General features: G+C 40.0%; 1 protein-coding gene across 2 annotated transcripts in view; it reads right to left on the bottom strand.

The window, feature by feature from the left end:
- Nucleotides 1-23039, bottom strand: part of LOC103278423 (WD repeat-containing protein on Y chromosome) — an 82452-nt gene that overhangs the window by 21213 nt on the left and 38200 nt on the right. For both annotated transcript variants that reach the window (XM_062974698.1, XM_062974699.1), the window contains 11 exons: nt 21159-21251; nt 19372-19417; nt 9755-9824; nt 7126-7369; nt 5797-5899; nt 5555-5706; nt 2696-2798; nt 1337-1443; nt 1135-1214; nt 984-1038; nt 513-558 (listed from right to left, as the gene is read on the bottom strand). In XM_062974698.1, the coding sequence (XP_062830768.1) occupies nt 513-558; nt 984-1038; nt 1135-1214; nt 1337-1443; nt 2696-2798; nt 5555-5706; nt 5797-5899; nt 7126-7369; nt 9755-9824; nt 19372-19417; nt 21159-21251 (1099 nt within the window). The remainder of the gene's footprint in view (nt 1-512; nt 559-983; nt 1039-1134; nt 1215-1336; nt 1444-2695; nt 2799-5554; nt 5707-5796; nt 5900-7125; nt 7370-9754; nt 9825-19371; nt 19418-21158; nt 21252-23039) is intronic.

Below are 23039 nucleotides of genomic sequence, written 5' to 3'. Positions count from 1 at the left end.
CATTATTAGTATGATGTTGAGTGTATGATGTGTGGAGAAGTGGATTTAAAATGTTCTTTTCTTGTATTCTGAAATGTAGTTTTCTTTTGCTAGAAGCACAAAGGAGTCAAAGTGCAAAATGCTGATGTTGTAACTGAGGGACTCCAAAGGGAGGTGCAGGATTATGGGCTTTCTATACGTCATTATGAAAGTCAAACAATAGACTAAATAGGCCTTTGGTTTGAACCAGCTCACTTTTTATTTATGCTCTTCCTGGTACATGTTGGCCATCAATTTGCTGAGATCACTATACCACCCAATTATCTATTGGTCAGAATCCAATAGATTCAGGCATGCTTAATACTGACAGCATAAAATCAAAATACAAAACCAAATCTTAGGAGCGGTTGAGAAGCTATTTTACTTCACGACCAGGAATATGTGTGGTATGATGCAATACTAAATATCTGTAATTAATTAATAGTAGAATCATTCTATTACATGCAATTGAGTTACATAATCGTGCTACTTACATAAAACAGGTTTATCCTTCGGTCCCATCCAACAGCTATGATATAGCTGGGAAAACAATAATTAAATATTAGATGAGGCATTAACCAGTATTATGAGCAAAACTGATTTTAATATTGCTGAAAGCATGAGTTTTATCTGCATCAGTTCTGCATAGTGACTAGCAGCTCCGTGTCACTAAAAGATTTATCTACTAATTTCTGCATTTCTATCTTTTGGAAATACAAGAAGACACTGGGGTCTCTTCGGGTTCTATAATTCTGTGAACCCCCTAGCATCTCTACCTTAAAATTAAAAAGCATTTGAGGTAGCAAGAATGCAAGAAAAGGAGGACCAGAAGAATAATCACTGCATAGAACTAGCCAGGAAAGTTTCATAAACATGCTTATAATGGGGAAGTCCTTACTGCTGGCCAGATCTAATATTCATATAGGACTCATAGCAAGGTATATTTATGGGGGTGGGTTACTTACTTGTTTCTATTCACCTCCACATAGACACAATCACAGATTTCATTGCATTTGCCTTCTGCAAGGAAGAGAAATGTGGGATAATTAAAAGATATAAAAAGTAGAAATTTTGTATTAGTTTGAAAATTAATTTGCTCACAGGTTGCTTTCTCACCCCTTTTCAAACTCTTCAAACATTGTCCATTGTTGTAATTCCATATTTTCAGACAACCATCTCTTCCACCTGTAACCAGTCTAGAAGGCAATTAAGTAACGATGCATAGCTATTCCTCCTGAAAGGGTGTGGGAGGGGAATCATCCACCCCAAACATATATATAAAAGCTTTCAAAAGGCATATTAAAAAAAAAAAACATACCTCCTTCCACTTGGATCAAAGGTGAGGCAAGTGATTGCAGAACTATCATGTGCATTGCTAAATTCAAACAAGAGCTTCCCACTATCGAGATCCCACACCTTGACCACCTGCAAAAACAGATGCACATAAAATTACCTTTGTCCAGGATCTAACAATCTATGTCTGAAACAAAAGTTATGGTTAATTGTGCACTAGGGTCCAGGGCAGAATATGGAAAGGGTTATGCAGAAAAGGAAATTTCAGCAGGTATTGCTTGCATGACAACCAACACCCGATGGTATTTCCTATCCATACAACTACGAGGGCAATCCACAAAGTTAATTACGTTTTGGAATTAAAAATTAACAACGTATAGGAATAAATATTTATTATATACATTTGAAAGCCACACTGCAATAGTACTTTTAAATATAGTCCCCATTCAAAATTAGGCACTTTTCATAACTATTAGTGATTTTTGAAAGTTATTACCCTCAGCGCTTTCCCGCCGCCACCCTGAAGAGTGTGGAACCCGCGCTATTGCAATGAGGAAGCTCAGCCAGCTGAAGAATGAATGCAAAAAGAAGGGAGGAGCAAGCCAGGACCCCGCTCTCTCTCTTCTTTTGCAAGATCGCAAGAGAGAATCAAAAGTTTCTGGCATCCCTTTCCCTTCCCTTCCTGCCAGCTCTCTTGCCTCCCGAGAAGAAGCGGCCAGGATCGGCCAAGCAGTCTGGAGGAGATCAGCATTGCCTCCGGAGGAGAAGCTGCCAAGAAGCCTTGGCCGATCCTGGCCGCTTCTTCTCGGGAGGCAAGAGAGCTGGCAGGAAGGGAAGGGAAAGGGATGCCAGAAACTTTTGATTCTCTCTTGCGATCTTGCAAAAGAAGAGAGAGCGGGGTTCTGGCTTGCTCCTCCCTTCTTTTTGCATTCATTCTTCAGCTGGCTGAGCTTCCTCATTGCAATAGCACGGGTTCCACACTCTTCAGGGTGGCGGCGGGAAAGCGCTGAGGGTAATAACTTTCAAAAATCACTAATAGTTATGAAACGTGCCTAATATTGAATGGGGACTATATTTAAAAGTACTATTGCAGTGTGGCTTTCAAATGTATATAATAAATATTTATTCCTATACGTTGTTAATTTTTAATTTCAAAATGTAATTAACTTTGTGGATAGCCCTCGTATTAAAGTTACAGAGATGCTTTTAAAAAATAATAAAACCACATTATAAAATTGATCCTAGTTTTTCATCCTTTCATCTCATGCTTGAAGCCTGGATGCCTTCCTTCCTTCCTTCTTAAAAAAATTGTTTTAGTTGTAGTAATATAAAGACAAACATGGAAAATAAGAAGAAGCACTCTATACACCATTGCTTCACTTACAGAATCCTCTGAACCACTCACAACATGCCGGAACACTTTGTTGAACTTACAACACAATACTGGTTTCTTGTGAGAAATGGCCAAACAAGGGTCAAGCGGCAATCTGTCTTGTAGAAAAGAAAAAGAATAGAAATTATTGCACTATCAACGTGCATAAGCGCAGCATTTTAGTATAAACTTTTTTTTGCATATGGTGGTTACTAGGTAAGAAAAGAAGTAGAGCTTCTGAACTTGTACCTCATATAGTTGTATAGAATAAGAGATTGCTTGCTGGTAATGACCTGCTGAAATTCTCTCTTCTCCACAATCATTACAGATAAAAGAGTTCTATCGTGTATTTCATCAGTCAACTCTATTATGACCTATTTAGCATTGTTAACAATTAATACGATACTTACAAGCAATAAATTTTTAAAAATACTACTATTTACTGTATATACTTGAGTATAAACCGACCGGATTATAAGACAAGGCACCTAATTTTACCACAAAAAACTGGGAAAACTTATTGACTCAATTATAGGACAAGAGTGGGAAATGCAGCAGCTACTGGTAAATTTCAAAAATAAAAATGGATACCAATAAAATTACGAGGGCTATCCAGAAAGTAGGTTATGTTTTGGATTTTAAAAAGGACAAAGTATAGGATAAATCATTTACCATATGCAGCTGAAAGACACATCCCAAAACTACAATCTCATGTAATCCCCATTGAAATTTAGCCACGTTTCATATAGATAAATGAGTTTGAAAAGTACTGCCCCAGTAAATTTGCCGCCTCTCTCCTCCGTTTCCAACAATGGGGGCGTGGCTGGCAGCGCAGCGTTTTGGCTACGCTGCAGGAAGGGAGAAGGGGGAAGAGCTGAGGACACAAGCGGGGAATTTACTGGAGCAGTACTTTTCAAACTCATTTATCTATATGAAACGTGGCTAAATTTCAATGGGGATTACATGAGATTGCAGTTTTGGGATGTGTCTTTCAGCTGCATATGGTAAATGATTTCTCCTATACTTTGTCCTTTTTAAAATCCAAAACGTAACCTACTTTCTGGATAGCCCTCGTACATTAATTGAGGCATCCGTAGGTTAAATGTTTTTGAATATTTACATAAAATTGTAATTTAAGATAAGACTGTCCAACTCTGATTACCTATACACTCGAGTATAAGCCAGCTTGAATATAAGCTGGCCAGGACCCTCACTCAAGTATAAGCCAAGGGGGCCTTTTTCAGTCCCAAAAAAGGGCTGAAAAACTCGGCTTATACTCCAAGTATATACGGCAGATTAGTAAAGTTCAGTATTGGTATTGGTACATTCTCAATATGTCAACAAACCTGCCATGTGAAAAAGAATCTGCTGAAAACATGGCTAAAATCTGGATCCAGCCACAATATTTATACAAAGGTTTTGTTTTGATACAACGAACCAGTATTTATTTCCAGAACAGAGTGTTAATAACCACACCCTGATATTCATAGGACATCACCCACACACTTCCAACATGTGCTGTCCTGCAACGCAGGATAGCGACAACTTTCTGTCATAGTGATGGGTGGTTTCACATAGTTGTTGGCATTGCATGATTACGATGTCCCAGTTGTGTGAAGCCACTTTCAGGTGAGTAGTGTAACTCCACTCGTGTCATGCCCTGCTCTCTGGAGTCAGACAGTGAAGAGGAAGAACAGGTAGAAGTTACAGTGGCTGAACCTGAGAGTAGCAGCTCCCAGCAGCCTCAAAGGAAAGCACAGAAATAAGCCCTGCCAGAACATCAAAGACAAAGGGGTCTCGATGCCTTTATGACAAATGCTTGGCAATTGAGGAAGAGCTGAGAGATTGAGGCTGGGCTATAAGTCTAGCAGCTGTACTCAGACCCTCTGTTGCTGAAAACCAACTTGCAACCCTCTGCTTTGTATCTCTGGCTCATGTGCTCTCTGTCATTTGATCTTGATTTGAATATCATTACTCTCTTGGATTGTCCAAATGGATTGGTTGATTTATCTTCTTGTTTGGACCTCACATTGTTTGACTACATTTATGCGCTTGTTCCTTTTGATTTGTTGGTAATATTTTGGCTTGGACTTTCAAGGAAAGGGAAAGACCAGATTTCTGTTGGTATCTGCTCGCTATTTGTAGAAACAACCTTGAACTGCCTTTCAGAAATCTATTTGTAGGTTTGTACTTTAATTGCCTTTCAGAAATCTATTTGCAGATTTCTGTTGATATCTGCTCGCTATTTGTAGAAACAACCTTGAACTGCCTTTCAGAATAGTACACCCCTCCTGCAGTGATGCTTCCCCTACTTGTTTTATTTAATTATTTTAAATTTATTTTTATATTGCCAAGTGCTTTTAAAAAATTTACAGTGAGTGATGCACCCAGACTCACTGCACAAGGTAAGTCCCAGGATCATGGTGTGATCAGGGGCCACTGACAGGTTTTGCCCATGACAGGTTTTGCCCATGACAGATTTTTGCACTGACAGGTTTTGCCCATGACAGGTTTTGCCCATGACAGATTTTTGCACTGACAGGTTTTGCCCAGGTTTTGTCCCAGGATCATGGTGTGATCAGGGGTCACTGACAGGTTTTGCCCATCAATATCCTCTGGTGGCTTCATTGAAGGGAGATGGCGGACCAGCACTGGGTATCGCATGATGTTGCCAAACATGATGGTCCTGATACTGTGTTGGTTTGCCTCCTCCATGCAAGAAAGTCCCCAGTCCTCCATTTTTTTGGAGGCAGCTGGGCCTGAAAATATTCATTATGCCTTTTTCATAAGCCTAATATTTCCATCTGCAATTTCTAAGGTTAGCTGTTTTTCTGGAATACAGATCATGAGTAGCCCTTTTGCTTTTTTTACCGTGATCTTAGATGGAGGACAGCCAGTTTATCTGTAGCCACACAGAGTGACCTAGTGCCTGGAATGTAATGACAAGCAGTAATCTCTCCGTTTATTCCGTTGTTTTTTGAACATGCTGTGAATAAGCAAGTCTGGTCTTCAACGTCCCATATCTGCAAGTAAAGGATTACAACATACTAAACAGAAAGCAATGGAGATGTGGCAAGTAGAACTCAGTTGGCACATGCAAAAGCCAGACAGACCTTAACTGTATTGTCTGTCGACACGGAAAATATTTTATCCTCTTCAGAGACGCAGACGTAGACAATGGGAGCCATGTGGCTTCTGAGCATGCCAGTTGGCCTTCTGGAATTTGATCAGAAGAGTAAACACTGAGCAGCTTCAAACAAGTAAGGAAATCAAATACAGAAATGAGTCATCGCTGGCTTTACTAAAATGTTGATATCGTCATTTTTTAAAAGCATGTACAAGTGAAGACTGTAATAGTGGGAGACAAGGCTGAGGAAGCACAATATGGTTCTTCTGGTTCTTGTCTCCACATCTCTGTTTTTTTTAAAAAAAATATAAAGCAGAGGACACCATATGGCTTTAGACAACATTAATGCCAGTAAATTTATAGCCATGTTTGATGCTGATAAGGATTATGTATATGAGGAAATGGCATTGTACACAGAGGTCTTCAACTAACACAATGGTTTTTATCCTGTGAGCCATGGCCCAGAAGTGGACTGCAAGAACAAAAATCTGGTCTGCAAACCTCCTTCCTCTTTATTAATTTATTTTATTAATTTTATTTCCACTCCTTTCAGTAGAGCTGACCATTGAATTGGATAGACCACATCAGCTCTAGATTATTGAATATGGTTTACTGTGAGTGAACAGACGCGAATACTGGATGCCATATGTTCTGTTTCAGAAACTAGAGCTGATGTGGTCTAGCCAATGCAATTTTCTGAATCAACATCCCAAATAACCAAACTGAATCTAAAGTTCACCAAAAACTGATTCGTAACCCTTTTAGTACTAATATTGGAGAGTGGTCCCTGGTCAAAGTGGTCCCTGGTCAATTGGGCTCTAGTCAAAAAAAAGGTTGGGAACCACTGAACTGACAGTATTATTAAAATAGAGGGGAAAAGGATGTTAATCCAGCTGCTCCTACCAGCTTCTACACTAAAAAGACTACCATTTTGGCCAAAAGCATGGATTCTTAGAAATTAGTGCAAAGAATCCAGATGATCATTTAATCCCCATATCGCCTTATTGCACCACAATGTAGCAAGCACACATTCATTGGCATAATTCTGTCTTATTTTTAAAGAGAAAACATGGATTTTTAGTCTAAAATCTAAATTTAGGACTGCTCTAGGATTTAGATTTAGATGAGAAAAAAATGCTGAAGATACAAATTCATTTTAAGGGAGACTTAATTTATCTATGGATTAAAGGTGAATTTGTTCAGCATCTTAAAACAACAACAATTTGTTCTGGATGAATAAGTCACTTTGTAAATATTTATGGATAGACCCAATATCTGCAACAGTGTTCAAAGATTAGTTGTAACAGCAGCTTACCCTGGCATATATGGATTCCACATCCGAACAATTCGATCCATCCCACCAGTTACTATGAGGTTGTTCTTTTTACTGAATGCAAATGTTTTCACTCCTTTGTGAATTCGAAAAACAGTCTGGCCTCCTTCAGCTCTATGGGAAGGGGCTCCTAGAATTGCCTGCACTTTCCTGGTTTTGGAATCTTTCTGGGGCTCTCTGACTTCTTTCATCTGTTCCTCCACATTGGTGGCACCCACAACACAGCCTGTGAAAGATATATTACTTTTAGGCCTCAAGGGTACTGCAACACTACCATAACAACAACAAAAAAGCAATTACAGTATGGGTTGCTGGGAATTTAGTTTTCTGGGCTGTATGGCCATGTTCCAGAAGCATTCTCTCCTGATGTTTTCCCACATCTATGACAGGTATTCTCAGAGGTTATGAGGTACGTGTGAAATTAAGCAAGTGTGGCTTATATCTGTGGAATGTCCAGGGTGGGAGAAAGAACTCTTGTCTGTTTGAGGCAAGTGTGAATGTTGAAATTGGCCATCTTGATTAGCATTGAATAGCCTTGCAGCTTCAAAGCCTGGTTGCTTCCTACCTGGGGAATCCTTTGTTGGGAGCTGTTAGCTGGCTCTGAATGTTTGTTGTCTGGAATTCCCCTGCTTTGTTAGTGTTGTTCTTTATTTATTTACTGGCATACAGCCCAGAAAAGTCACAGCAACCCAACAATTCCAGCCATGAAAGCCTTTGACAACACAAATACAGCATGTTTTCACTTTTTTAATGGGAAGGAAACAGATTTTTGCAGTGTATTCATTTTCACACTTTTCGCTGAGACAAAAGCGAACATAAATATTGTCTTCAGTATACAATCTCCTGCGGTGGATATCAGAAAATCTGTATAGATTTCTCAAAGGGAGCATCTACAGTACACAGTAGAATTAATGCAGTTTGACACCACTTTAACTGCATAGCTCAATGTTATGGAATCACAGGAATCACCGTTTTATGAGGTCGTTAACCAAACTACACCAAACTACAAATCCCAGGATTCCATAGCATTAAGCTAAGGGAGTTAAAGTTCTGTCAAAATGGATTAATTTTACAGTGCGGATGCACCCAAGGATAATGTGATTTCATGTTTCAGGCATCAAGAGTTACACTGATTTTAATAAGGAGCCCCCAGTGGCACAATGGATTAAACCCTTGTGCCAGCAGGACTGCTGACAGAAAGGTCGGCAGTTCAGATCCGGGGAGTGGGATGAGCTCCCATCTGTCAGCTCTAGCTCCTCATGCCGGGACATGAGAGAAGTTTCCCACAGGATGGTAAAACATCAAAACATCTGGGCGTCCCCTGAGCAACGTCCTTGCAGACAGCCAGTTTTCTCACACCAGAAACGACTTGCAGATTGTCAAGTCGCCCCTGACCAAAAAAAAAAAGAAGAAGATACCTATGGCATTAAAGCAATCACTATTGGCCAGGAAAACACAAGCAAAAGTACCTGTGCAGATAATACTAAAGACCCATATTTTAGGTAGCTATGGAATGGCTGGATCCTTTAAGGCAGTGGTTCTCAATCTTCCTAATGCCTTAACAAAGTTCCTCATGTTGTGGTGACCCCCAACCATAAAATTATTTTCCTTGCTACTTCATAACTGTCATTTTGCTACTGCTGTGAATCGTAATATAAATATCTGATATGCAGGATGTATTTACATTCACTGGACCAAATTTGGCACAAATACCCACTGATATGCCCAAATTTGAATACTGGTGGGGTTGGGAGGATTGATTTTGTAATTTGGGAGTTGTAGTTCCTGGGATTTATAGTTCACCTACAATCAAAGAGCATTCTGAACTCCACCAATGATGGAATTGAACCAAACTTGGCACACAGGACTCCCATAACCAACAGGAAATACCAGAAGGGTTTGGTGGGCATTTATCTTGAGTTTTGGAGTTGTAGTTCACCTACATCCAGAGAGCACTGTGGACTCAAACAATGTTGGATCTGGACCAAACTTGACACAAATACTCAATATGCCCAAATTTGAAGACTGAACCCACCAACAATGGAATTGGGCTAAACTTTCCACACAAAACTCCCATGACCAACAGAAAATACTGGTCTTTGGTGCTCTTTATTACATACCATCATTGCATTATACAACATAAAAGACACCTTTAATTTCATCATGCTGTATTGCCATGGAGTTCGTCTTCTATTTTGGTGGCCATCTTTTCCTTTGAAATCATTATGTAGATATATAGCAATGTATATCTCAATGCAAACTCAATTTCCCCTAGAAACAGTAATAAAGCAGTGCACACAATTTGCACAAAACAGCCCTGCAAACAAAATATTGCTTGTATTAGTCATTCTTTGACACAGAATCCCATTATTTTACCTCTGATGGCCTCATAAAATGTTATTATCTCCATTCCTATGCAGAAAGCTTTGCCTGAAGAGGTAACAGCAAAAAGGGGCTTGATTATCCAGTTCAAACCCTTTCTGACAGATGTTAAGCTGATCAACTGAGCTGCTAAAATGTGGCTACAACCCAGGAAGAAAAAATGTATATAAGCCAGCAAATAACACAAACGTGAATAATCTCTTGAATTTCAAAGTAGTAATATAATTACCTATTACTAGTGCTGTGGGTTCATGGCTTGAAGAAGAAATCACTGCTTTCAAAGAATCATAGTAATTCAGCTGAAAAGAGAGAGTGATAATAATATTTTTCCCCAAATACTACAGAGTCTTAATGTGAAATGCATGATGTTGAGACTGTTTCAATCTGAACTATAGCTATAGGTATATCTGAATTATTGTGCTATTTTAGAGGCTAAAAAGCTCACCAAATATCTACAGTGGCAATTCCATATATATTTCACAGGATCAACAGTGTATATTGAAAGCACAAGTGAAGTCTACATATTCTTGGAAATACAATGAGAAGCCATAATTATTTGCATCAGACATTCTTTGATCCATGATTTATTTATTGTGCCTGTACAGAGTCAATGTACTGGCTAATTTCTTTTTCCACAAGCCAGAGGAATAAACCAAACACACGTGGCTTATCACTGTGTGTGAACACAGCCAATTTCAGAGATTATTGTGATATTCTAAGACTATCCAAATTGTATACAGAATGGAAATATCAGTCTATAATGTCAAATAGGTAAGGGTGCATCTACACTGGAGAATCAATGTAATCTGAGACCACGTTAAACCACCATAGGTCAATGATAGAGGAACATGAGAGTTATAATTTAGTGAGGGACCAGTACTCTTTGGTAGAGAAACTTAAAAAAACCTGTAAAAACTAAAACTTCCATGGTTCGAGAGCATTGGACCATGGCCACTTAAACATAATTAATTCTACAGTATAGATGTAGATGTCTTCATCTTATATAGTGGAAAACTAAGTTTACAGCACCTGAAAGGCCTTATGGGGAGTGAAGCAAAACATGAACTTCTTCAGTTAGCATTCTCAGGTGTCTCGTTTCATATGGGATGTCCTGTATTTGCAGGCTTAAATACTGGGTCTATATGGGGTCATACGAAGTGTACCAAATACCTTATTTCTTGATCTAGTAAAGGGACATCACCTATGCTCACAACAAACCAAACCCTGCATATTGACTATGAAACACAATGGCTCCAGATAACATATCAAATGCTGCAGAACTTCCAGAAATCCCAGCCAGTTTACCAGCTGGGAGTTGAAGGCCAACACACCTGGGGACCCACAGGTTGAGAACCACTGGTTTAAGAGCTTAGCTCTTCCTCTGCTCTAGTTGTCAACAGCAGGGCCGGCCGGAGATATTTTTTGATGTAAAGCGGGGGTGCTGAAAAGCGCCCCCGCCACCGGCGCCCTGGCCCCGCCCAGCGTGCCCTGGCCCCGCCTCCCACGCTGCGTGGGAGGCGGGGCCAGGGCGAATAGTGAGGGGGCGGGGCCAGAGTTGGCCCCGCCCCCCGTGCCCTGGCCCCGCCTCCCACGCAGCGTGGGAGGCGGGGCCAGGGCACGCTGGGCGGGGGGGCGGGGCCAGAGTTGGCCCCGCCTCCCACGCTACCCCCGCTCGCCCGTCTGGCCTTTTGTAGCAGGCCAGACTCAGCGGAGGTTTCTCCAGGCCGCGATTGCGGCCTGGAGGAACCTCCGCTGAGTCTGGCCTGCTACAAAAGGCCAGACGGGCGAGCGGGGGTAACGTGGGAGGCGGGGCCAGCTCTGACGCCGCTCCCCCCCCCCCGCCCAGCGTGCCTTGGCCCTGCCTCCCACGCAACGTGGGAGGCGGGGCCAGGGCACGCTGGGCGGGGGGGGCGGCGTCAGAGCTGGCCCCGCCTCCCACGTTACCCCCGCTCGCCCGTCTGGCCTTGTGTAGCAGGCCAGACTCAGCGGAGGTTCCTCCAGGCCGCAATCGCGGCCTGGAGAAACCTCCGCTGAGTCTGGCCTGCTACAAAAGGCCAGACGGGCGAGCGGGAGTAGCGTGGGAGGCGGGGCCAGCTCTGACGCCGCTCCCCCCCCCCCGCCCAGCGTGCCTTGGCCCCGCCTCCCACGCTGCGTGGGAGGCAGGGCCAAGGCACGCTGGGCGGGGGGGGGGGAGCGGCGTCAGAGCTGGCCCCGCCTCCCACGCTACTCCCGCTCGCCCGTCTGGCCTTTTCTAGCAGGCCAGACGGGCCAGGGCGCACTGGGCGGGAGGCGGGGCACCGTCAGGGCGGTGCCCCGCCTCCCGCCCAGCCTGACGGCGCCCCCCCGGGCCTGCGCCCGAGGCGGCGGCGTCAGCTGCCGCATGAGTGGGGCCGGCCCTGGTCAACAGTAAAAACTCCTCACCTCACGATGGGCAACAGCCATTGCAAGATATTCATGGGGTTGGGGCTTTCAACAAGATTTGAGTTCTCACAGGAACCTGGACGTATCACTAGAAGCTCTGCTCTTTCAAAATGTGAGATCTGCTTCATGTGTTCACAGCCAATCTTGAGCAGGCAACTGCCTGTCCCTAATGGATGCTTCAAAACTAGGCAACTCTATATTGAGCTTAGAAGCCTATGTACTATGCTGATTATTTGGTACTGTAAGTACTATGTTTGAATCTAATGCAGAGAAGCTGAATATTACAGTGTCTTATAATAGCTTGCCTTCTATGGTATCATTTGGTTTTACCTGAGTAATCCAATCTCCATGAACTTTCCAACGGACATAAGTGACATTTGGAGAAAGAGCAGCATTCTGGAGACTAATGTTAGGAAGGTTTTCCCATTTGGGCAGCTTCTTCCAAGTTCTGAAACATGCACAAGGAGGATAATTATATAATTATACTAGCTGTGCCCGGCCACGCGTTGCTGTGGCAAAGTCTGGTGGTATGGGAAATAAAGTATTGAGGAATTGGAGGTAGTTAAGGTAAAGGGTAAAGGGTTTTTCCTGATATTAAGTCCAGTCGTTTGTGAGTGTGTGGGTTGGTGATCATGTGTATTTGTAAGTCGAAGAGGTGGCATTGTTTGTAGAGTCCTTGGAGGTCATGTGGGTGGTATGACTGTATGGAGCGCTGTTAGTTTTGTGTCAGAGGAGTACTGATATTTGGTTGTTTATTTGGATGATATTGGATGTAGTGATATTTGGATGTTGTGGAACTGTTGGGTTGGGAGAAGGTGGGGTAATAGTGGGGGTTGACTCCGTTTTTCGAATTCAAACGTGCGACGTTTCATTGGAGAAGTTGAGTAAGTTAGCGGTTGAAGACGCTGCGTCATTAGGGGATATTATTTCCTAAAGGTTGAGAATATACAATATTTGTGATTATTGGGTGTTTTTGTCTGTTGGAGGTAAGTATGAATGGTGTCTAAGAGATGTTGTAGGTGTTGTGAATGGGTATAGAGTACGTTATCATCGGTATATTAGAGTTGTATGAGAGATGTTGGTGTTTTGAATGGGGATAGAGTACGTTATCATCGGTATATTAGAGTTGTATAAGAGATGTTGTAGGTGTTGTGAATGGGTATAGAGTACGTTATCATCGGTATATTAGAGTTGTATAAGAGATGTTGTAGGTGTTGTGAATGGGTATAGAGTATGTTATCATCGGTATATTAGAATTGTATAAGAGATGTTGGTGTTTTGAATGGGGATAGAGTACGTTATCATCGGTATATTAGAGTTGTATAAGAGATGTTGTAGGTGTTGTGAATGGGTATAGAGTACGTTATCATCGGTATATTAGAGTTGTATAAGAGATGTTGTAGGTGTTGTGAATGGGTATAGAGTACGTTATCATCGGTATATTAGAATTGTATAAGAGATGTTGGTGTTTTGAATGGGGATAGAGTACGTTATCATCGGTATATTAGAGTTGTATAAGAGATGTTGTAGGTGTTGTGAATGGGTATAGAGTACGTTATCATCGGTATATTAGAGTTGTATAAGAGATGTTGTAGGTGTTGTGAATGGGTATAGAGTACGTTATCATCGGTATATTAGAGTTGTATAAGAGATGTTGGTGTTTTGAATGGGTATAGAGTACGTTATCATCGGTATATTAGAGTTGTATAAGAGATGTTGTAGGTGTTGTGAATGGGTATAGAGTACGTTATCATCGGTATATTAGAGTTGTATAAGAGATGTTGGTGTTTTGAATGGGTATAGAGTACGTTATCATCGGTATATTAGAGTTGTATAAGAGATGTTGTAGGTGTTGTGAATGGGTATAGAGTACGTTATCATCGGTATATTAGAGTTGTATAAGGGATGTTGTAGGTGTTGTGAATGGGTATAGAGTACGTTATCATCGGTATATTAGAGTTGTATAAGAGATGTTGTAGGTGTTGTGAATGGGTATAGAGTACGTTATCATCGGTATATTAGAGTTGTATAAGAGATGTTGTAGGTGTTGTGAATGGGTATAGAGTACGTTATCATCGGTATATTAGAGTTGTATAAGAGATGTTGTAGGTGTTGTGAATGGGTATAGAGTACGTTATCATCGGTATATTAGAGTTGTATAAGGGATGTTGTAGGTGTTGTGAATGGGTATAGAGTACATTATCATCGGTATATTAGAGTTTTATAAGAGATGTTGGTGTTTTGAATGGGGATAGAGTATGTTATCATCGGTATATTAGAGTTGTATAAGAGATGTTGGTGTTTTGAATGGGTATAGAGTACATTATCATCGGTATATTAGAGTTGTATAAGAGATGTTGTAGGTGTTGTGAATGGGTATAGAGTACGTTATCATCGGTATATTAGAGTTGTATAAGAGATGTTGTAGGTGTTGTGAATGGGTATAGAGTACGTTATCATCGGTATATTAGAGTTGTATAAGAGATGTTGGTGTTTTGAATGGGGATAGAGTATGTTATCATCGGTATATTAGAGTTGTATAAGAGATGTTGTAGGTGTTGTGAATGGGTATAGAGTACGTTATCATCGGTATATTAGAGTTGTATAAGAGATGTTGTAGGTGTTGTGAATGGGTATAGAGTACGTTATCATTGGTATATTAGAGTTGTATAAGAGATGTTGTAGGTGTTGTGAATGGGTATAGAGTACGTTATCATCGGTATATTAGAGTTGTATAAGAGATGTTGTAGGTGTTGTGAATGGGTATAGAGTACGTTATCATCGGTATATTAGAGTTGTATAAGAGATGTTGTAGGTGTTGTGAATGGGTATAGAGTACGTTATCATCGGTATATTAGAGTTGTATAAGAGATGTTGTAGGTGTTGTGAATGGGTATAGAGTACGTTATCATCGGTATATTAGAGTTGTATAAGAGATGTTGGTGTTGTGAATGGGTATAGAGTACGTTATCATCGGTATATTAGAGTTGTATAAGAGATGTTGTAGGTTTTCTGAATGGGTATAGAGTACGTTACCATCGGTATATTAGAAACGTTAGGATTGTATGATGATGATGTTGTTGTTATTATTATTATTATTATTATTATTATTATTATTATTATTATTATTATTATTATTATTATTGAGAGGCTGGGTGGCCATCTGTTGGGAGTGCTTGGATTGTGTCCTGCATGGCAGATGGTGGGAGGTGTTAGCTGGCCGTGATTGTTTAGTGTCTGGCATTCCTGTGTTTAAAGAGTGTTGTTTTTTATTTAGTGTTGTGATTTTAAGCTTGTTAAAATATTAGGAGTCAGATTGTGTTGATTGTCATGGTTGATAGCATATATTTAAAATATTGAGTGTTAAAATGGGTTGGATATTGTAGAAAGGAGAGTATATGAAGAGAAATAATTCGGATGATAGGCGGGCGCTAGGACCCAGGGGACAGCTTTTTCCCATTCCCTGCCTTCCCTGTTGCTGGCGGCCATTATACTTTCTGTTTCCCTCCCGGGCATGGCTACCGATGGTGCGTTGTGGGTTCTCTCCATGTGGAGCTCCGTGAAGTGAATTTGTGTTGTTTCAACCTTAAGGCGTGGCTGATGGGTTGTGTTGTCAAATTTCGAGGTTGGGGGCCCTTTACTTTTGTTGTTTTGCTCGGTGCTCAAATTCCATCACTCTTTTATATATATAGATTTTGGAAAACTAATCAGTTACAGTAGAGTCTCACTTATCCAACATTCGCTTATCCAATGTTCTGGATTATCCAACGCAGTCTGCCTTTTAGTAGTCAATGTTTTTGTAGTCAATGTTTTCAATACATTGTGATGTTTTGGTACTAAATTTGTAAATACAGTAATTACTACGTAGCATTACTGCGTATTGAACTAATTTTTCTGTCAAATTTGTTGTTAAACATGATGTTTTGGTGCTTAATTTGTAAAATCATAACCTAATTCAATGTTTAATAGGCTTTTCCTTAATCCCTCCTTATTATCCAACATATTCGCTTTTCCAACATTCTTCCAGCCCGTTTATGTTGGATAAGTGAGACTCTACTGTATTAGATTTTTAATATGGCTATGTGTGCCCAACTCATTATCTTTGCTTTTTAATTTGAAACCTTGGTATACAGTATTCATTTATATTTGAGGATGTTACCACTACCCAAGGGGCTCCTTGTGTACTTGGACTTTCATACGTTAATTGCAAATTTGACAGTAATTAGTAATGTCATTAAAAAAAATTAAGCCAACAGTAACCTCCATGCAAAGCAAAGTAATAACATGTGGCTTTAAATTTATGAGGCATGATTGATAGGAAGGATAGAAAGAATATTACCAGTAATTGCTTTTTTGTTTCCTAGCCAGGAAAAGGCTTTCCTATTACTTAAGAAACTCAGCCATGAAGAACAATACTGCACTGCTATTTTTGATCAGTTTTCCTCTATTCAAAAGGAGTCTGAGAATGTATTTTGTCCAGAAAATCACGTGATATTTCTGCAAAATTCCTTAAATATTTTGCATAGAAAATATGCACACTGCACAGGAAACTTGAGTATTTCAGTGCAGGAAAGAACATTATCTTTGCAATGTCCATGCATTTTTGAGCAATGCAATCCCCTAGAATACTTCATCATGTGCAAATACTAAGGGAATTTGACAACAATCTTCATTTTCTTCCACAATGGGGATACAGTTGTGAAAACTATTAGTCACTGCGTGTCAGGATGAAACAGGTAATCTACAAACCTAATAGGAAGTATTGCCAGAGTTCACCAACTGATCTCAACTTTGTGTTATCCCCAACCAACACTTTGATTACTATGCTTCCATTTTTCTTTCTGATTCTAATAAAGTACAACACTGGGCATCCAGTAGTTCTCATCAGCAAGCTCAAAACAAAACAAATGTGTCAGGAACTGTCTGCAACTGCCTTATGTGGTACTGCAAACAACTGAATTGAAGATATTAGTCTTCTTAATTAAAAATCTTCTGGTCCTAGTCTAGTCTGTACAACCACCACCACCTCACCCAATGATGAAACCTCAATGACAAGGAGAATATTTTTCTACAAATTCCTCCTTGTTTGTCTTCTAGGTTGGTAATGATTACCAGCACTTATGAAATTTAAAATCTGAAAGTATACCTCAAGTCCTTGCCAGAAACAATCTAGAAGCATTAACTGAATTCCAGACAAGAAACAATCATGGCCAGCTAACACCTCCCAACAAAGGATTCCCTCAGGCAAGAAGCAGCCAGGCTTTGAATCTGCAAGGCCATTATTTGCTAATCAAGATGGCTATTTGCAACATTCACACTTGACTCAAACAAACAAGAGTTCTTTCTCCCAACCTGGACTTTTCACAAATATATAAACACTACTTGCCTGAGGATGCCTGCCATAGATGTGGGTGAAACGTCAGGAGAGAATGTTTCTGGAACATGGCCATACAGCCCAGAAAACTCACAGCAACCCATTAACTGAATTTTTATATTTACCCTCAATTTTAAAATGTAATTACTTGCCTCAGGATCTCACCTACAGAACAAAGGAGTAAGATATTCACGCACCCCTGCAATAACAAAGAGAGACAGACAAAGAAGAAAATGGAGGAGCTGTTTTATTATCTGACACATGTTTTGGAGACCCAATGGCACTGGTTCTATACCAAATAAATTGGCTTTCCATTTATTTCAATGTTGAGTTTAATAATAATAATAATAATAATAATAATAATAATAATAATAATAATACAGTAGAGTCTCACTTATCCAACATTCGCTTATCCAACATTCTGGATTATCCAACGCATTTTTGTAGTCAATGTTTTCAATACATCGTGATATTTTGGTGCTAAATTCGTAAATACAATAATTACTACATAGCATTACTGCATATTGAACTACTTTTTCTGTCAAATTTATTTATTTATTTATTTATTTATTCCGATATTTCTACCCCGCCCTTCTCCCCGAGGGGAGATAACATGATGTTTTGGTGCTTAATTTGTAAAATCATAACCTAATTTGATGTTTAATAGGCTTTTCCTTAATCCCTCCTTATTATCCAACATATTCGCTTATCCAACGTTCTGCCGGCCCATTTATATTGGATAAGTGAGATTCTACTATCTCCCTAGGGGGACTCAGGACGGATTACAACATAAAATGGCAAACATTCAATGCCTCTATATAAACAAACAAATACCAGCATAAAATCCTAGAAAAACCCACATATGAAAAACCCCACATATAAAAATAATGTTAAAACCTCACATGAAATTAAACCTAACATCAATGATTAAACCTAACATCTATAAATTGAACCAAACGTAGTCAAATTAAAATTATTTCACTTTTAATATATCTATTGGAGTTTACTGCACCTTCTGGCCCAAAATATAATGCAAAAGGGGGGTGGGGTGGAATCCTTGTATATAATTTAAATTTAAAACAAATTAAAGCATATAAATACAGTTTAAAATACACCTATGAAAGCAAACCTAAAAACAACCCAGTTACCAGCTCCTTCTGCATCAAGGATTCTCCTGAATTCTTTTCTGAATAAAATTTAACCCTTGCTCCATTAATAGGAAATTAATAATATTGTTTGCTCCAAATGTAGCTGTGGAGTAAAAAGAAATGTTTCATCTTCTGGGTTTGTTTCCTTGTAATCGCTGCTGCCCATAGTTAGATCAGGTGATAAAGTCTTTGCCATGCCACTTTTCAGCTGATTTTAATATGTCCCAACTTCTCTTTCACTTTTCCAGCCTTTCTTCAGTTTACTTCCATTGTTGCAAACAAGGTTCAAAGTATATACATACAGTAGGCCCTCCAGTTTTGTGCGGTAGAGGTACAGAACACTTGTGAAAGTGGAAAAATTGTGAATAAAAATGCTAATTTTTTTTTTACTCCTAGAGAATTCACATCTACAAATCTCTTGGAACGCCAGCATTACTCTATTCTTTACTCCTGCTGGAAGTTGATCATAGAATTGTGCTGCAGGACCGAGAGCAGTGGTTCTCAACTAGTGGGTCCCCAGATGTTTTGGCCTTCAACTCTCAAAAATCCTAACAACTGGTAAACTGGCTGGGAATTATGGGAGTTGTAGGCCAAAACACCTGGGGACCCACAGGTTGAGAACCACTGACTTATAGGGAACATATTAATCAAATTCATGAATGATCAAATCTATACAAGTTAAACATGCAAATGTAGAGGGCCAACTGTAGTTTTTCACTCAGTTAGCTGGGGAGAGAAGAGGTGAAATTTTGTCTTTCCCAGCCTCTCCCAGCTTGTGCATTTTTCCTTATTTTGCATCTTTTACCACCCTAGCTATGTGTGTCCCAGTTTTCTTCTGTCAGATACTGGATGTTATGGTTTTGCTCTCATAAGTACATTTTTTTGTATTTTTGAAGCACATACCTGGTCATCTCCATAAAGGATTAGACATTCATCATGACCTGTGTAGCTGAATTAGAGATGAAAGGAGAGAAAGAGGAGAGAAATTATGTTTTCCTTAAAGTCACTATTTTGTTCTAAAGTAATATAATAACTTTTCTGATGAACAAAAATCTGTACGCATATTTAAATGAAATTTGGAAATAGCTAAATCAGAGCTTTCCAAACTGCAGGTCATGGCACGTTACTGTGTCAGCTGCAGAATATAGGTGTGTCATACAAACCTAATGAGTAATGACAAATATTTTGGGAATGTATGTTATTATCTAACAAATCATATATTAAAATATAAATGAAAGGCTTTCATTAGATATGTTGTGTCCCCATAGATTTCATTGTTACTATTTATGTATGTGTCTGTATCACTTATAAGAGGTTTGTTTAACCTCCTGTTTGGTAATAAAACTGAATTACTGTGTCGTCAAATGATGTGTGTCTAAAAACAGTGCCACTAACATGAAATGTTTGGAAAGCCCTAATCTAAAAGTTTTACACTGTCAGGTTTCAAAGCAATCTAACCATTCTTTTCAAAGAGAAGTCTCATTGTCTTGCAGATTGTACTTTGTTAACAAACAGTAGAAAACAATTTACACATGAAATGAGCAATGTCACCAACACCAGCTTTATAAAAAGCCCTGCATGCAAACTGCCATTCAGGAAGAAAATAAGGTCCAAACCGGGTTGTTGTGTGTTTTCCGGGCTGTATGGCCATGTTCCAGAAGTATTCTTTCCTGATGTATATACCTCACAACCTCTGAGGATGCCTGCCATAGATTTGGGCAAAACGTCAGGAGAGAATACTTCTGGAACATGGCCATACAGCCCAGAAAACACACAACAACCCTGTGATTCTGGCCATGAAAGCCTTCGACAACACAAGATCCAAACTGTTGATTGGTTCATTGACCATGCATCTCAACTCTTTGTTCTGAGGGCCATTTATCACAAAAAGGTTCAATTTCCTTAGGCTCACCCACCCTGAGTACCAACAGTGTTTTATTGCTTCCTCCAAGCCTAATGTTTGGGCAAATAACTTCCTATAAACATTGTATATCACTCTATAGCCCATCATACAATAGTTGTATGCCCCATGTTGACATTTATATCATGACTTCTTGGAATATATATGTTACTAATTAGGTTAGCCTGTCAAAATATTATTTCCAACTGGTTTAAACATGAAGGGAAAATGACAGATGATTCACATAGTCATACTTTATGTCACCAGGATATCCAGCAGTATTGGCTCACTGCTGAAGCAATGCTATTATAGAAACTCATCAGATGGTCTTCAGGCTCTATTTCCATAAATGTAGGAAATGGAGCCCCACAGGAGTCCCACAAAGACCATCAGGTGATGTAAGGGCACTTCCAATGAGACTCCATGGCGCTCTGTTTCCCACTCACATAGAAATGGAGCCTGAAGACCACTATCAGAAGTTGGGTGTCAATCAACTCTTGATGGAGAAAAATGGGGTAAAGTGGAGAGAAGACGGGGAAATGCGTTGTAAGCATGTGGAATGACTGGCCATCCCTGAAGATGGGGAAAGATGGGAGGGAATGGTTTAAGATGGTTTCCTCCACTTTCCCCGTCCTGTCCTGTCCCCTGCTCCATCTGATGAGGTCCATAGTGCCTGCAAGCATTGACCCTGGCCTGGGACCTTGACGCTAAGGCATCTGAACAGGGAAAATCGCAATTTAAAATTTACTGACTGATAACTGACTCAAGATGCAATACTAGAATGGCTTACCAGTAATCCACATTCAAAGGTATTGCCTCCAAGTTGCTGATCTGAAGGTAGGGCTCAAAGTTGGAGCTTTCATACAGCTGAAGTTCACGATCCCTGAAACACATTTAAAATGTGATATATTTGATCATCATGGGCTTCATGTATACGTTTCCCATAACAGTTTGAACATCTGAGTGCAATAATTATTGAAGAGTTAAATTTGTATGGACAACTATATCTCTGTACTAGGAAGAGCTGCAACATTTGGAATGTTTAAAAGTAAAAAAATGCAAAATATGATATATTAAGAATGCATCTAGAAGTGCAAGCAATTTTTGTGGGGGGGGGGGGTGAAGAGAAGAAATCGTTTTCTTTCTGTCAAAATAATAGAACAGGCATGGGTAAACTTGGGCCCTCCGGGTGTTTTGGACTTCAACTCCCACAATTCCTAACAGCCTCAGGCATATGCGGCTGAGGGGGGAAATGAAAGGGCATGAGGCTGTTAGGAATTGTGGGAGTTGAAGTCCAAAACACCTGGAGGGCCCAAGTTTATCCATGCCTGTAATAGAACCTTAAGTTATCCAATGACAGTGATTGGTGAGGAATTCAGGACAAACAGACTATACTACTGCTTTATGTAACATATGATCAAACGACAGAATTTGCTTCATTTTGGGTGTATCTAACTGTAAAATAAATGCAGTTTAACATCACTTCAACTGCAATCACTCGATCCTATGGAACTGTGGGAATTATAGTTTGATAAAGCAACAGCAATTTTGGGCAAATAAAGCTAAAGATATTGTAAAGCTATAACTTTGAAAATTCAATAGCATTGAGCCATGGCAGTCAGTGTCAAACTGCATTTATTCTCTTACAATGTCGATGCACTATGTGGGGTTGTGGATTAGTCAGATCATGGGGGACAAGATGATGAATGGCTTACTGATGGCTGTATACCAGTGGTTCCCAACCTGTGGTCCGTGGACCACCAGTGGTCCCCAAGTACTAAAATATGGTCCACGACCTCACTGTTACTACACCATTGCAACGAGAGTGACTGGACTCATGAAATCCTCTTATAGTGTTGAAGCAACAGGGATGTCGGGAGGGGAGAGGCTGACTACCCACGAAAGGCACTACAACAAGCCTCCTGACTGCTGCTTCTCCTCCTCCTCGCTTCTCGAGCGGAGTCGTTCCATGTGGCGCCTGGAAGTAAGGGAGCCTTGGTGTCTTCATTTTTAGGACTGTCCCTGGGGTTATTTGGGGTGCTGATTCAGACCACATCAGCTCTTGATTATTAAATATGGTTTTCTGTGGGCAAGCAGATGGCAACTGCTGGATGGCATATGTTCTGTATCAGAAACTAGAGCTGATGTGGTCTATCTAATGCAATTTTCTGAATCAGCACCCCAAATAACTAAACTGAATCTAAAGTTCACCAAAAATTGATTCGTAAAACTTTTGGTATTAATATTGGAGAGTGGTCCCTGATCAAAGTGGTCCTTGATCAAAAAAAGGTTGGGAACCACTGCTGTATATGAACGCCAAGATAAGAGGCACCATGCTTATGTCAAAATGCTGGGTTAAAGAGATCTTTGAACTGATCCAGCATATTTCTTACATTAGCTTTGAGAAAACCAATTTCATTATGAAAACAATTTAGAGTGGGAAGATAATTTCCCCCAAACCATCTTCCTAATAAAAATATCCCTCCTTAAAGACCTTAATATTTATTTTCTAATATTATGGTTCAAATCAAAAATGAGGGCCGCCCAAAGCTGCTTATTTGCTTAAATTCAAGGAGTTCTAGTCATAGGCTGCCTTTCTTAATTAAGTGGCAAGTTATAGTTATGTATTTTTGTCATCGTCCTGTCTCTCGAATTCCATCCAAGTTTCCAA

This window comes from Anolis carolinensis, chromosome 3 (genome assembly GCF_035594765.1).
Source record: "Anolis carolinensis isolate JA03-04 chromosome 3, rAnoCar3.1.pri, whole genome shotgun sequence".
NCBI classification, from domain to species: Eukaryota; Metazoa; Chordata; class Lepidosauria; order Squamata; family Dactyloidae; genus Anolis; species Anolis carolinensis.
This window is presented reverse-complemented; position numbering and strand designations above follow the sequence as displayed.